The sequence below is a fragment of the Capsella rubella genome, unplaced genomic scaffold (genome assembly GCF_000375325.1).
Source record: "Capsella rubella cultivar Monte Gargano unplaced genomic scaffold, Caprub1_0 scaffold_6, whole genome shotgun sequence".
Taxonomy (NCBI): Eukaryota; Viridiplantae; Streptophyta; class Magnoliopsida; order Brassicales; family Brassicaceae; genus Capsella; species Capsella rubella.
In genome coordinates, this window is record NW_006238918.1 from 1,134,557 (window position 1) to 1,148,795 (window position 14,239).

General features: G+C 38.3%; 6 protein-coding genes across 8 annotated transcripts; 4 read left to right on the forward strand and 2 right to left on the reverse strand.

Moving 5' to 3' along the window:
• Positions 1-505: 505 nt before the first annotated feature.
• LOC17883871 (UDP-URONIC ACID TRANSPORTER 1) lies at positions 506-2,715 on the reverse strand. Its single transcript, XM_023780617.1, has 4 exons — positions 2,088-2,715; positions 1,509-1,612; positions 1,043-1,271; positions 506-931 (listed from the first exon to the last, which is right to left on the reverse strand). Exons 1-4 carry the CDS (start codon positions 2,535-2,537, stop codon positions 785-787), a joined length of 930 nt encoding a protein of 309 aa, XP_023636385.1. The 5' UTR covers positions 2,538-2,715; the 3' UTR covers positions 506-784.
• Positions 2,716-3,175: 460 nt separating this feature from the next.
• On the forward strand, positions 3,176-5,718 carry LOC111830069 (probable calcium-binding protein CML50). Of its 3 annotated transcripts, none has more exons than XM_023780959.1 (6): positions 3,176-4,013; positions 4,400-4,446; positions 4,550-4,725; positions 4,813-4,831; positions 5,081-5,197; positions 5,543-5,718. In XM_023780959.1, exons 1-5 carry the CDS (start codon positions 3,290-3,292, stop codon positions 5,183-5,185), a joined length of 1,071 nt encoding a protein of 356 aa, XP_023636727.1. In that variant the 5' UTR covers positions 3,176-3,289; the 3' UTR covers positions 5,186-5,197; positions 5,543-5,718. The 3 variants fall into 3 exon arrangements, with proteins under 3 accessions (XP_023636727.1, XP_023636728.1, XP_023636726.1); XM_023780960.1 differs by having other exon boundaries at positions 5,605-5,717; XM_023780958.1 differs by lacking the exon at positions 5,543-5,718 and having other exon boundaries at positions 3,177-4,013; positions 5,081-5,375.
• On the reverse strand, positions 5,575-7,186 carry LOC17881063 (alpha carbonic anhydrase 3). The gene is made up of 7 exons (XM_006286771.2): positions 7,053-7,186; positions 6,577-6,800; positions 6,390-6,496; positions 6,209-6,311; positions 5,942-6,109; positions 5,778-5,831; positions 5,575-5,688 (listed from the first exon to the last, which is right to left on the reverse strand). Exons 1-7 carry the CDS (start codon positions 7,108-7,110, stop codon positions 5,575-5,577), a joined length of 828 nt encoding a protein of 275 aa, XP_006286833.1. The 5' UTR covers positions 7,111-7,186.
• Positions 7,187-8,338: 1,152 nt separating this feature from the next.
• Positions 8,339-9,692, forward strand: LOC17883964 (protein PHYTOCHROME KINASE SUBSTRATE 4). The gene has a single exon (XM_006286446.2). It carries the CDS (start codon positions 8,339-8,341, stop codon positions 9,584-9,586), a length of 1,248 nt encoding a protein of 415 aa, XP_006286508.1. The 3' UTR covers positions 9,587-9,692.
• A 766-nt stretch (positions 9,693-10,458) lies between these two features.
• Positions 10,459-11,674, forward strand: LOC17881777 (metacaspase-9). Its single transcript, XM_006288149.2, has one exon. The coding sequence runs from the start codon at positions 10,529-10,531 to the stop codon at positions 11,504-11,506; it is 978 nt and encodes a 325-aa protein (XP_006288211.1). The 5' UTR covers positions 10,459-10,528; the 3' UTR covers positions 11,507-11,674.
• Positions 11,675-12,233: 559 nt separating this feature from the next.
• LOC17881827 (dual specificity protein phosphatase 12) lies at positions 12,234-14,196 on the forward strand. The gene is made up of 6 exons (XM_006287913.2): positions 12,234-12,896; positions 12,988-13,040; positions 13,128-13,189; positions 13,279-13,357; positions 13,447-13,722; positions 13,837-14,196. The coding sequence occupies exons 1-6, from the start codon at positions 12,451-12,453 to the stop codon at positions 14,031-14,033; spliced, it is 1,113 nt and encodes a 370-aa protein (XP_006287975.1). The 5' UTR covers positions 12,234-12,450; the 3' UTR covers positions 14,034-14,196.
• The last annotated feature ends 43 nt before the right edge of the window (positions 14,197-14,239 follow it).

Here is a 14,239-nt window from a genome sequence, read left to right on the forward strand (position 1 = left end):
CTTGATCCCCTTAAAAAAAAAAAATATTACACAGCAGCTTAGTTTTTGATTATGGTTCGCACGTCGGCGATAAGCCAGCAAATATATTCTCCTCATATGCATAAAATGTAAATCAAACACTAAAACGTTTGCTATTGTTGGTAAGCCGGCCATTTATTATTTATCAACAATAGAGTTATTTATACAATATGCTTTTTCGAAGCTACTTTAGGATTCGTCTAATCCAGAACAAATTTTGATTACTATAGTTTTCTATAATACTTTTCGAGCATATATATACAGTATTTTTACGTTTATATATGTAGATCATTTTACATGCTATACTATATTATTGTACCAATTTACTAATAAAAATATAAAAATAATGTTTTCGTGTTTTCGTTCACAATCTATAAAGAACGCAAAACAACAAAAAAACAATTTTGGTTTGGGTTTGAAGGATAAAAATGTAATTGGACAACCTAAAAATGTAATTGGACAACCTGATCGTAAGCTGGAGACTTGATGCTATATAATTAATTAATATGTTAAATTAACCAAAATGGAATCTCATCCTGGAAACAGAAGAGTGATAATCTCTCACCATGGAATCTAACATTGTCCAATGCAATATTACATACTAATAAAGTGCGTATATATATGATAGTTACAAAAAATCACTACTGATGAGATATTCTCATCTCTTAAATCCCCAAAAACTTCAGGTCCTAATAGAGGAGTCTTGAACAGAAGAAGTAACAAACATAGAGAAGCTATGTTTGTTACTTGCCAAAGGTCTGTAAGCTCATCTAAATCTGCGTTTTGTCTCTCCATAAGCAACCACCCCAAGGACGGTTATGGAGTACCCGCCAATTCCCATAACCGTAACCGGGTTTTGAAAGATCAAGATCGAAATCACCACTGCAACTGCTCCTTTAGCATTTCCAAGAACCTTCACGATGCAGAACACACTCAACATTGTCAGTCTTGTTATCTCCAAGATTGAGCTCTCGGGTGAGAAAAGTACATAGAGAAAGAGAGAGAGAGAGGCAAGTCGATTTACCTGGAGGGTGAGGGCGCTTGTGTGTTTGGTAACCAGGAAATTCAACAAATTGGCTGAATAAGCCATCACCGAGTTAACAAGAAGAAGTATCCACATGTACTGATGTTGTTTTGCAAGGGTCAAGGTCACGCTGATCACGTCTGGTTCCATAAATAGCGTGACAGGAAGAAGAGCTACCACAGCTATTGGGGACATATACAACATCAAATTCATCGAATTCAATTTCTCCCTGCAGCAGGAGAAATAAAAAAAAGGAACGAAGAGAGATATTACTATATATAGATGTTGGTATATATGGAGATGAAACATCTTTAGCTGGTAACAATTTAATTCTACGAGTTAATATCTTAAACTGATAATGATAATAGATTGCAACATTCTACCAAACCAACAACTTATGAGATTTCTTAATTGGGTAACAAAAGTTTCCTGATTTGCAGAAAATGAAGGAGTGATATTTATTTACCCCTCTGAAGAAAGCAAAATGCCTTGAAGAACGGATTTAAAGGCTCTTGCCGCCGTAGCACTAATGCACATAATGAACCCAAACCAGTGAAATCCTGGCTCACCCTGCAAGACCAAAACTGGTGCTTAGATTAAGATCATACCCCAAAAATTAATAACACCAAGATCGTCTCTTCACAACGATATAACCACTTTATAAAGCTTATAAAGATATATATCACCTTGCAGGAGAAATAAGGAAGGTTAGATCCCAAAATGATGTTCTACCAAATTCTACACCTGATGATTAAACCATCAAAGTCTGAACTTTTTAGATAATATAACACTCCCTGATTTCAAAGTTTAGGCCTTTGTCCAAGTTTAGATATTTCACATTAACATATACAACAATGTTCTTCAGGATTAACATCTAACTACAGATCATTCATCTAAATCCAAACTTGGACCCTCCAGAAAATCAATAATCCAGATCAAAAATTTCGAATCAAGGAAGGTTCAGAAACCTAAAATTCATATAAAAACAACATTGGCATTGGTAAGTGGTAACAGAATCGAAAACAGAGTGATAAAAGATGATTACCCCACTGGCGATGACGACTCCGGCAACGACGGGGACAAGAGCACCATAAGTAACCCAAGCTTCTCTCTTAAAGGTCATAAGATAAGCGAAGAGAGCAGTGAAAAAGGGAGTCGTGGCACCGACGGCCTGATTGAAAGAGACGGGAAGGTAACGGAGCGAAATGTTACCGCCGACGACGGAAGCACAAAAGACGATGCTGAGAGTGGCAACCTTAAGGAATTGGGATCGAGATTTGAGGTGTTGGAGAGGAACAAGCTTGAGGAAGACGATGGAGATGTAGCTAAGGATAGCGCAAGCGGACATGTGACACATTGTGAGAAAAATGGGGAATTTGAAGCCATAGTTGGAGAGGAGGAACTTGTTGAGGAGAAGAACACCGATGTTGGAAGAGTACCATGAGATGATTAGTGTCGATATGAAAAGGGTTTGTTTCTTCGACGACGAAGACATTGTTTTCGTCTGTTTGTTTTTCTTTTCTGATCTGGGTTTCTTCTTCTTCCTCGTCCAGATCGAGATTCGAATGAAGAGAAGAAAGAAAGAAAGAGAGAGAGAGAGAGAGAAAGAGGAAACGAGAGAAATCAGGTCCTTGCTTCGAGCATGGAACGGCAAAGGACAAAAAGCTTCCTTTTGATGAAAATAAAAATTAAGCCTTTTTCGCTTTTACTTGTATTGATGGTGCTGTGTAACCCTTGTTTTTATTTCTCTAACGTTTTATTTGTTTGTTAATTAATTTTATAAGATCATTGAAGATAATATCATATCTATATTTGTATTTATCAACAAGTAAAGAAATATATTATTAAACTACAGTATATGGATTTGGTTTTAACAGAATATTTATACCCAAAAAAAAAAAGTTAACCTATATTATTAAACTATATATATTTCGTTATAAAATATTTATAGGTTTTCAAGTGAAAAATTAGATTCACTTTTAGTTTGTTAAACCGAAGTCCAAAAGTAACACAACTCTAATTTGTAGTGTCGGTTAGATCCACAATGGCATTATTTGTAAATAGATTGAAATCAGAGATAAAATTCCTAAAGAGTGTCCTTTCTTTCTGAACACAGCTTGATGAGGTCAACTTAAAATCACATTCATTGACAAAAATATAAAATCTCAAAACTTTAAGATCTCTTCAAAGTTTCGATTTTTTTTGTTTTTGTTTCTATTTGCTTATAATTGTTAAAACGTTACAGCGATGTCAGGGTACCCTCCGACGAGCCAAGGTTACGGTTACGGATACGGCGGCGGAAATCAACCACCACCACCTCAACCTCCTTACTCATCCGCCGGAAACAATCCTCCTTACGGATCATCGACCTCCTCAGCTCCTTACGCAGTTCCCTACGGCGCTCCGTCGGCACCGAAACCATCTTCGTCCTCTTCCGCGCCTCCGTACGGATCTTCGCCTCAATCTTCGTCATACGGAGCTCCGTCAGCTCCGTACGCGCCTTCTGACTACAATAAGCCGCCAAAGGAGAAACCTTACGGAGGCGGCTACGGAGCTCCTCCACCGCCTGGACCTTCTGATTACGGGAGTTACGGTGCTGGGCCTCGTCCGTCTCCGCCTCCCGGTCACGGTGGAGGATACGGAGCTACTCCACCGCCTGGGATTTCTGAATACGGGGGTTACGGTGGTCCACCTCGTCCAGCGTCGTCTGCTCACAGCGGCGGCGGATATGGAGGTTATCCTCCCCAAGCCTCTTATGGAAGTCCCTTTGCTTCTCTGATTCCGTCAGGTTTTGCTCCGGGAACGGATCCGAATATAGTGGCTTGCTTTCAAGCTGCGGATCAGGATGGTAGTGGCTTCATTGATGATAAGGAGCTTCAAGGAGCTCTCTCCTCTTATCAACAGAGATTCAGTATGAGAACTGTTCATCTTCTTATGTATCTTTTCACCAACAGCAATGCCATGAAGATCGGTGAGCTTTCGAGATTCTTTGAATTGTTCAAGATTGTTACTTTTCTGTTGTTAATCTGTCTCTATGATTCTTGTTCACTATCGTTATTATGTTCTGTATCTCTGCATTTCATTATCCATCTAAGATGGAAGTCTCAAAGATTCATACTTTGGGTCATATCGTCAGGTTTTTCTATTGCCATGTTGCCAAATTAACAATATTTGTAGACTTTTCAATGAATTACGTGCTACCCCACTGTCTCTCTATCATCTTGTTGAATCTCTTGGTTTCGTTATTTTAGTTCTAGTTGAATTTATGTATTAATCATTCTAGTTACAGTCATTTCTCTTGTTAGCCTGGTTTTGAATCGGTCTCCTGAACTAACTTGAGAAATCTCAATGTTGCAGGACCTAAAGAGTTTACCGCACTTTTCTACAGTCTTCAGAACTGGAGGGTAAGTTTAAATGTTCTCAATGGTTTCATGAAATGTATTGGGTTTGTGTTAGTGATATAGCATAGCAAGATTCGCTCATATGGTTTGTTTTGGAATGGTTCAGTCTATTTTTGAGAGGTCTGATAAGGACAGAAGCGGCAGAATAGATGTGAATGAGCTGAGAGATGCGCTTTTGAGCCTTGGGTTTTCGGTTTCCCCGGTGATTTTGGATCTGCTGGTTTCCAAGTTTGACAAAAGCGGAGGCAAGAACAGGGCCATCGAATATGACAATTTCATTGAGTACGTTATTCTTTCCGTGCTCTCTTTTCTTCTTATTGCTGTGATCGTTGCTTATTTATTAACAGTATCTGTTTTGCCTTGATGCAGGTGTTGTCTCACTGTTAAGGTACGCTCTCATTTTACTCTGTTTGTTTCTCATACAGCTCCTAGATAAGTGGTCTAGGTCAAATGAGATACAAATCTTAGTAGTTATAGAAATTATTCCTGGAACCCGATTATCGAACTCCATAGTCTCCATTATACTGATTGCATCTGAGAGCTCAATAGTTCATAATTGTTCTTGTTGTAATGTTGGTGATCCGAGTGTGGTAATTGGGAGTTAGTAATCTGATTTGTAATATGATGGAAACTGCAGGGGCTGACAGAGAAGTTCAAGGAGAAGGACACAGCCTACTCAGGCTCAGCTACTTTCTCCTACGAAACCTTCATGCTCACCGTCCTTCCCTTCCTCATCGCTTAAGTTTTTATAATGGTAACCTGTCTGTGCATCCTGAGTTTTTATTTTTGTATGTTCTTCGTTGTTTGAATGCTATTGTGAATGGAACTACAAGAAGCTTTTCCTGTGTACTTGGACGTAAGAGTTAAAAATGTGAAAATGTAAAGATCTTGTGTTATAAAATAATCAGACAACTCATTATGGTTGGATATTACATCTTGTTTATTGGAATACATGTATAGAAGATAGAAAACGTTATGCATATAGAATACTGCATAGATTCAACTTTTAATAAAAAAAAGAATAATAAAAAAATTTAGTTACGGCCCCCAATTTACTTCCAACAAATTCTTTATCGAACTTTCTTTGTATGGAAATTAGGGCTCGGAGTTGTCTTGTCCTATAAGACTGTCTCAGTACTGACCAACTCGTGGTATATTTAGTGTTGGACTTGGAGTGGACTGCTCATTTAAATAAACCAGACGTCCGTTCAGCGGCTGAGGCGGTCTTGCATTCATCTCATAACCCTAGGTATTAACAAAACATGTTTGATTAAAAAAGCAGAAATCCAAATGAGTTCCTAGTAAACGCTTATGTGAGAGTGTATAGTTCTTACACCGCGACGAGCATCGGTCAGCATATCAATTTGCTGACTTGAAACAGTCCCCACCTGCATTTTTTGAATAGGCAGTCAAATTTGAGTACTCGGGGCATTGTAGATTCTTGAAATTCAAGAATTCATTTACAGTATGGTTTTTAAGTTTGCTAGAATTATTTTACCTTGTTGATGATGGTCCACATGACATCTTCTGTGCAAGGAGGGGTGGTGAGCGAACCTCTGTATTCATAAAATTTTGTAAGATCCCATCCAAATTCTCTTGGATCTATCTTTCCAATGCTGACCTCTCCATCTTGTATGTCTGCGATCTTATTGATCTTGTCCATTATCTATTGAAATTTGTAAGGAAGACAATAGCAAACAATAAGCAGAGAGTTTCAAGGAAGGGATATAACGGTATCCTAAATACAATATGCGGTAAAAGTTACCCGTGAAATGAAAGCATTTGGTGCACCTTCTCTGAAGAGAACCCCTATAACTGCCAAGTGTCCTTCTGCACTTTTGTGTACCATGTGAAGTTCCATGGCAAATCTGAAAGGTTTGATATTTTATTAGCTCCTACTATATAATCTGAAACGATGTCAATCTTTTGTTTTTGTTTTCCCTTACTTCTCTCCATTCAGAAAATGCTCTGAAGGTGCGTGCCAGTGGCTTTGAATCAATTTATAGTCAGTATTATTGATCACGATCTTCCCTGCGTCGTCTTCCCATTTAACCTGATGCGCAACATATCAAATCTTGCAGACTAATTGGTATATAAAAAAAAAAAACATCTCTTAGGGCTCGTTTAGTTTACCTTCATGTCGAATCCACGGTTCTTAAGAATAGCCTCCACTGGTTTGTAATATGTCTGAAGAATCTCTGTAGAGTTGTGGATAATGCGTGCTATTTTTGGAGAAAGATCGATTGGCGATTGCTTCTTCCCTGTCCCACAAATTTTCCATTCAGGCTTGATAGTGCCCCATTTCGAGGGATCGGCTAACTCACCGGGTTTGTAATGAAATTCAGTATCTGTCTCATCTGCAAAACGACCAGGAGAACCAAGAGTCAAAACACTTGTCAGAGCTTAGCATTACGTTGCAATACTTATCAAACTATACGTTGCATGCGTTCCAAAGATCAACACAACTAATATTGCATCTTATGATGGACTGTCAACGTAAAATCATCCTTTCAATATGTAAAGTTCTATATATCTTGTTCTCATCAATTCGTAGGAATCACAATGGTAACATATAACTTCCAAGTAAAGAACAAAAATTGTGATTTTACCTGCTAGATATGAAGAAGAAAGAGCAAGAAATGTTACAAAAAGGATAATGGTCTTCATCTTTCTTTTGTTTTTCCTTCTTCTCTCAGAATAAATGTATTCTACCTTCGTCAACTTTTACTATGTTTATATAGAAATTTAGTTTAGCCAAATTTAGGAGGCTGTCTGAAAACCTCAATTGTTCTATTTTAATATGTGATAGTCTATTAATCAAAGAAACTTTTTAATGGTTAAATTGGGTTGTGATTCTATTACCTCTCTTAACAGGCCTATTATTGAGCAAATGAGGTATAATTTAAGTCAAACTTGCACTTCAATTTTAAAAAATGTTTTGAGTCTGGATTAATATTTTACTTGAGAGAAAGAGAACATTCTCTAAAAGCTTTAAATAGTAGAGTTCTACAATTTGGAGAGACACCAATTGCTCTATAGTCTATATACCAAATAAGTTCTTACGCACATTGAAAATGAAGAAGTTAAAGTAGAAAACACCACAGAAATGACATCCAATGAACCCTAGTCATGTTCGGAGCATTTGTCCGTTAAATGTCAAAATAGAATGCATTGTAACAAAATATGGACCCAATATATTATGCACAATGATGATTCTTATCCTCTCTTTTGATCTGTCTCTTGTCGAATAGGAAGTAATCACTATTAAGATTTTGTCACCTTCTTTTGAGTTATCTTTGTCCTCTTGCTTAAAAGCATCGTAAAGAAGAACATAATAATGGAGAAGCCACATGGTTCGACTATGGCCGAGGGAAACCATCACGTTACCAGATTTGGAGATAGGGTGCAACAAAACTTTATGTTTCTTCTCATCTTTGAGATTACGACTTGGATACTGGTTAGTCTATTCTGGGTCGGGTTTTTTTCATTGTTGTGGGATCTTTTTGATATATACAACTCGAAAATTTGTTCTTATAATTAGATAATTGTGAATTCTTTGTCTAAACATGAGCACTGATTAAGGATTATGGCATATCCACACAATGTATATCATACAAGTCAAGATTCATCAGTATTATTAGCCTTTGAAGTAGAATTTTAAGTAACTAAACCTAGAAAACTTAATTTTTACGTGTAAGAACGTCATCATGACATTTTAACGAGGTAGATAGAACTTTCTCAGACATAACTAACTCATGACAGACGTTTCTCTCAAGTCTCACGTATATATATGTACACAAAGAGCGAGACTTGAGGCAGAACACTGAACTAACAACTTGCAACTCTGTTTTTTTTTTCAACTTCTACGAGAGAAAAAGAACCAAAAGATACTGTAATGGCGCAGACTACTGTAACTGTAGTGGCAACCAAACGCCATGCTCTTGATCCGTACATCAAGATTCTTCAGAATCGATCAGATGGTATTGATGTCTCCTTTTCCTCGTACCTCAAGCCTGACAACAACGAACAACGACAAAAGGAGCATGAGGATACTGAGCTAAGTATCTTCGAAGCTAAGAGTTACTTTAGCGAAACCGGAAGCGACGAGAAATGCCAGACGAGGAATCTTAGTGGTCCAAGATTCTCTTCGGTTTCATCTGCAAAAGTGTCTTCTTTTACCGTAGGTCACACGGCATCCTCTGAAGCTAGTTGGAACAGCCAAACCGGTTTGCTCTGTAACAAAAACCGCCAAGGATCGGACCGAGATGGACGTGGAAGCAGCAAGAAAGGACCCAGATGGTTTTTTAGACGCAGGACTTGTCCTTGTTCTAGCTCCAAATCGGTTCAGGTCCAAGAATCCAAACCAAGAATCGCAGTGCCCAAAACCGGTTCTGACCGAGTCGTGTCTAACCGAATCGTTCATCATCATCAGACGATATCTTCGCCTGAGCCAATAAGATTAACGATCCCTTCAAACACGGTGACTCGGTCCATCGAGTACACCGAAAACAGAGAAGCTAGAGCTCCAGTTAGTAATTTTAGCTTCCCAACTCTAACCGAAACTTCAAATTCATCAGAGAACCCCAAGAATCCGGTTATGAATACAATTAAACCGGTTTTAGTTGAACCTGTTCTGCATCCGATTAAACCGGTTCTGAATCAGACGAGTCCCAAGGGAGCCACCACAGACGAAGAAGCCACGAGCGACGCTAGCTCCGATCTTTTTGAGATAGAGAGCTTCTCTACTCAACACGCAGCCCGTCCGTGGGCACCATCCGCATCCAGGGACTCGATAGACGAGACCATGTCTGAGTTTGGATACGAGCCGAGTGAAGCAAGTGTTACATGGAGCGTTATGACCGCGGAGCCAGCCTCGGCGGTTGCGGCTAGCTTCTCAAGAATTGGCTTGTCGCCGTCTTCGTCGCTGGTCGTTACCGGCTTCGATAAGAAGAGAACCGGGTCGTTGAGCTGTCGTTATGAGAAAGCCGTTATGGTTAGCGGCGGTCAACGTTTGGTGCAACCTCTTAAGAGCGTTAGCTTTCAGAAAGATGTCGCGGAAAAGGTGTTTTGCAACAATGGCAGTTCGAAACAATGTGTGACAAGTCGAGATATGCTAGATACCAAATCTTCCTTCTTGGTTTAGGTCCAGGTTACTCCATTATCTTGTATTTTTTTTTGTGCTTCTCTTGTAAATTTGCTCTGTTTTTTTACTTTCTGTTGGGTTAAACAATGTGTAATGAAGACTGTGGTTTGTGAGGTAAACAAAGTCAATGTGTCCTGTAAAATGAGACATTAATTTATCAAATTGATAATGTTTTATTAATAACCGGGGTATATTTCGTATTGAAACCCACACTAATCCTCAAATTTGATAAACAGCTCTAGTAAACACTTTAATTTGAATGAATTTTATATTTTGTTAAAAGGGTTAAATATCAAGTATGAAGTCATGTGTTAGGCTCTCGTAGAGTCGTAGGTGAAGTGAAGATGATGGCATAGTTCGACTCTAAAGACTTTGCCGTTGCGTGCACGAAGGTGAAGTGAAGATGATGGCAGAGTCCTTTGGGATCAAGACAAGTTAGTTTGGTCAATTGACATTACTTTTTCAACAATGTACACTAGTTATATAATTATACAGAACAATTAGATATCTGGATGGATTAGGTCCAAATCTTTGAGAAAATGACTTTACTTTTGGCGTTATGTATATATCCAAGTTAACCAAAGTGAATCATTAACAATAACATTATAATCCTTTGTTTGTTTTATGTTATAAACTTCAAGAAAAGAAAGCAAGGATGCTTAATTTAAACACCATTTAATGACTTAGGATGTAATTATATCTATCTCAAAAGTCTGAATTAAAAGGTATAGTTTCTTGCTTGAAAGCAATAATATTAAAGTCATTAAAAAATGTTCCATAGCTTAAAAGCAAACTAGACATGAAAATATATTTATATTACTATACTGTATGTAACTTCACCTTCACTACAAGAAACCTCAATCATAAATACACATTAGCTCCAAAACCACAACACTGCACATAAAAAACATACGCACATAAGGAATCAAATCAAGAAACTCAATGAATCCACAACGAATGACCAAGAAAAGACTAGCCGTGCTCGTCGGATGCAACTACCCTAACACAAGTAACGAGCTTCACGGTTGCATCAATGATGTTTTAGCAATGAAAGAAACTCTTTTGACCCGTTTCGGATTCAAACAAGAGGACATTGAGGTGCTAACGGACGAGGCAGAATCAAAAGTGAAGCCGACAGGTGCCAACATCAAGGCTGCTTTACGTAGGATGATGGATAAAGCTCAACCTGGAACTGGAGATGTCTTGTTGTTCCACTACAGTGGCCATGGAACTCGTATTCCTTCGGTTAAACCTGCCCACCCTTTTAAACAAGACGAAGCTATTGTTCCTTGCGATTTCAATCTCATCACAGATGTTGATTTCAGAGAACTGGTCAATCAACTTCCTAAAGGAACAAGCTTTACCATGATCTCCGATTCTTGCCACAGTGGTGGTCTCATCGACAAGGAGAAAGAACAGATCGGACCTTATTCCGTCTCCAGCAACATGTCTCCGGCCATTGAGACAACAAATAAGACTATGGCATCACGTGCCTTACCCTTCAAGGCAGTCCTTGACCACTTGAGTTCTCTCACTGGAATCTCAACTTCCGATATCGGGACACACCTACTTGAGCTCTTTGGTGGCGATGCTGGCCTTAAATTCCGGTTACCGGCGATGGATCTAATGGATCTTTTGGAGACTATGACGGCCCGTGAAAGACACGTGGATTCCGGGATATTGCTTAGCGGGTGTCAGGCGGATGAGACGTCTGCTGACGTCGGCGTTGGCAATGGGAAAGCGTACGGAGCGTTTAGCAACGCGATTCAGACGGTGTTGAAGGAAAATGAAGGTGACTTGAAGAACAAGCAACTAGTGATGATGGCTAGGGATGTGCTTGAGAGACTAGGGTTTCATCAACACCCTTGTCTCTACTGCAGCGACCAGAACGCCAACGCCACGTTCTTATCTCAAACTTGATTTGATGCGACCGATTCGATTTTAGTTCATCAACTGAACCGTTTTCCTTGTTTTCTTATATTTGTTTAATCACGTTTGCGTTTGGGGTTGTTGTAAATTGTTAACTGGAAAAAAAAAATTGTTTTACTGGAATTTTTAATTTTCACTGTTATGGTCCAAAAAGATAAATTTAAGGACGAATAAAATGTTTATTTAACAAAAATAAAATAAATGTTTTAGTTCGAAAAATGTATAAATTTTAAGGTGGTTTTAAATGGCAAAAATAATTGGAGGTTTTAGCTAAAAAATTATGCTAATTTCTAAGGTTTTTTAAGAAAATTTCCCAAATTATAAAAAATAGGCAATATTCTAATTTTAATTATACAAAAGCAAAAAACTCCCAGTTGCTTTTTTTTTTTTCTTCCAAGTGTCGATCTTTTTGTTCTTCCGACTCATCACACATTGCATCAAATGGTTCCCAAAATCTTAGGTTTAAAGAGTTCACTAATAAACATGGTTTTACCTTTCAGGTCCAAGCTTTCCCAGCCACTTATGGTAACTTAACTTAACTAGTCTTTTACCAAACTAACTTAACTAAAACGATTTGGGCCTAAATAGAACTATGGCCCATAAGCCTTTTAATCCCAAACCAAAAAGGCAAAAACAGCAACCACGCTTCAGCATCTTCTTCTATTTGTTGTTATTCGCAGGCTTAATTGAGGAGCTCAATCTCAACAAAAGATTAAGGACGAATAAAAGGTTTAAGATATATATCTCAAGCTACCACAATCTTTATTTCCTCTTCTTTTGTTTTCTTTTCCTTTTCTCTGTCTCGTCCTATAAAAAAACCCTAGAATTGTAATCTTCGCTCAAATTCTCTTCGATAACCGCGGTTTCTCCCAGTGTTTTCTATATTTTAATTTCTCTCTTCTTCTTTTTTTTTTTTCCTTAAAATCTGCTCGACAATGAAGCAGAAGCTTGACCTAGTTAGGGAGAATCTATACCTAGGTGATATACTCGCCGCTGCTGAGATTCTCAAGAATGGTAGCTCTGAGATTTCTCACCTTCTTACAGTTTTTCACTGCCCTCACATATCTGAACTCTACCCCAAGTGGCGCAACGCCAAACTAGTCTCAAAAGGAATCAAGGAAGTGTATGTTGGTGGTGATGATCAAGAGTCGTCATCACAAGGCATGGAGTTTGCCAGAGAGAGCGCGTTGCCATCAGGCAATCTTTTATATTCTCTAGAGCATACTGGTAAAGATCTCAAGTTTACAAGAATGGTTGTCTTTGCTCACGATAAAGAGTGGGAGAATCTCCTTGATTTTTTCGACCTTTGCTTGGATTTTATTGATGCTGGCCGCAAAGAGAAGGGTGTTTTAGTTCATTGCTTTGCAGGAACATCTCGAAGGTGAGGCTTTTTTTTTCTTCTTTACATTAATTATGTTTGAAGCTTGCTTTCTCTTTATAATTAAGTATTGCGTTTTTTTTTGTTTCTTCAGTGCTTCTGTGGTCATTGCGTATCTGATGAGGACCGAAAAGCTTTCTTCGGAAGGTATACATGAATTACGATTTTTATAACTATGACATGCATATATCTGGTGATTACCTTAAACTGGTGTGTATTGTTTTGTTTTTACAGATGCTCTGGCATCACTCAAACAAAGCGCTCACGCTAGTCCCAATCTTGGCTTCTTAAAACAGGTGAAGACTATATAGATAGCTCTAGTTATGTTATGTTTACGGCGTAAGTTTATTTTCATAATAACAAGTAATGTTTTCACATCTTGCAGTTAGATTTGTTTGAGAGAATGATCTTTAAAGTCGACCGTTCCAGCCCTATCTACAAGCACTTTCGTCTAAAAGCTTTAGGTTTTTATTTCTTTCACCATGTAGTTTTTTGGTTTATGCGTTTCCAGTTGGTCATGGATCTGATCGAATTTGTTTTTCGCCTATACCAGGTTATTTATATAGCAAGGATAAAAAATTTGACAGATTAAAGTTAAGGGCTGATCCGGGATTGATGAATGAGACCAGTGGTAGTACGTACCAGTGCAAGAAATGCAGCAGAGTACTGTCTTTTCAGGAGCAGGTAATAGAGCATACTCCAGGTGAGGCTGATTCAGAGCTTGATGACATGTTTAAAAACATGGTCGGAGAGGTTCGCGACAAGAATACCGGTGATCAGAAACCATGTACTTCTATATTCATAGAGCCTCTCAATTGGATGAATGAAGGTACATGTACTAACTATCTATATTGTATACTCTTCACACGCATTATCTATCTACGTGTTGGTTTCTTGATTGGTCTTAATCATCTCTCTTGCTATATTAATATGTTATTGTCAGCTATGGAAGATGATGTGTCGGAAGGGAAGTTATTGTGTCCAAAATGTCAAGCTATGGTTGGAAGCTTTAACTGGTCGGGAAGTTATTGTAGCTGTGGAAGCAAGATTGTTCCGGCGTTTCAACTTCAGATGAGTCGAGTCGATGTCATCATTGTGAAGGATGAGGTGAAGAAGCATGATGAGGATAAAATAGTCTAGGCTTTCATCTTTTAAATAAGTGAAGAAAGAGTGCTACTTCATTTTTGTGCAGCCAGCTTCTGCATCAAATCATATATATTTGCCAACCAAAACCCATTGTATTAAGTCCAGATCATGAAACTCTCTTTTAGGAAGAACCTTTATTCACGTATCTTAACCATCATTATCAAGAGGCTCTTTCAATGCTCTTACTTATATGTGTAAAA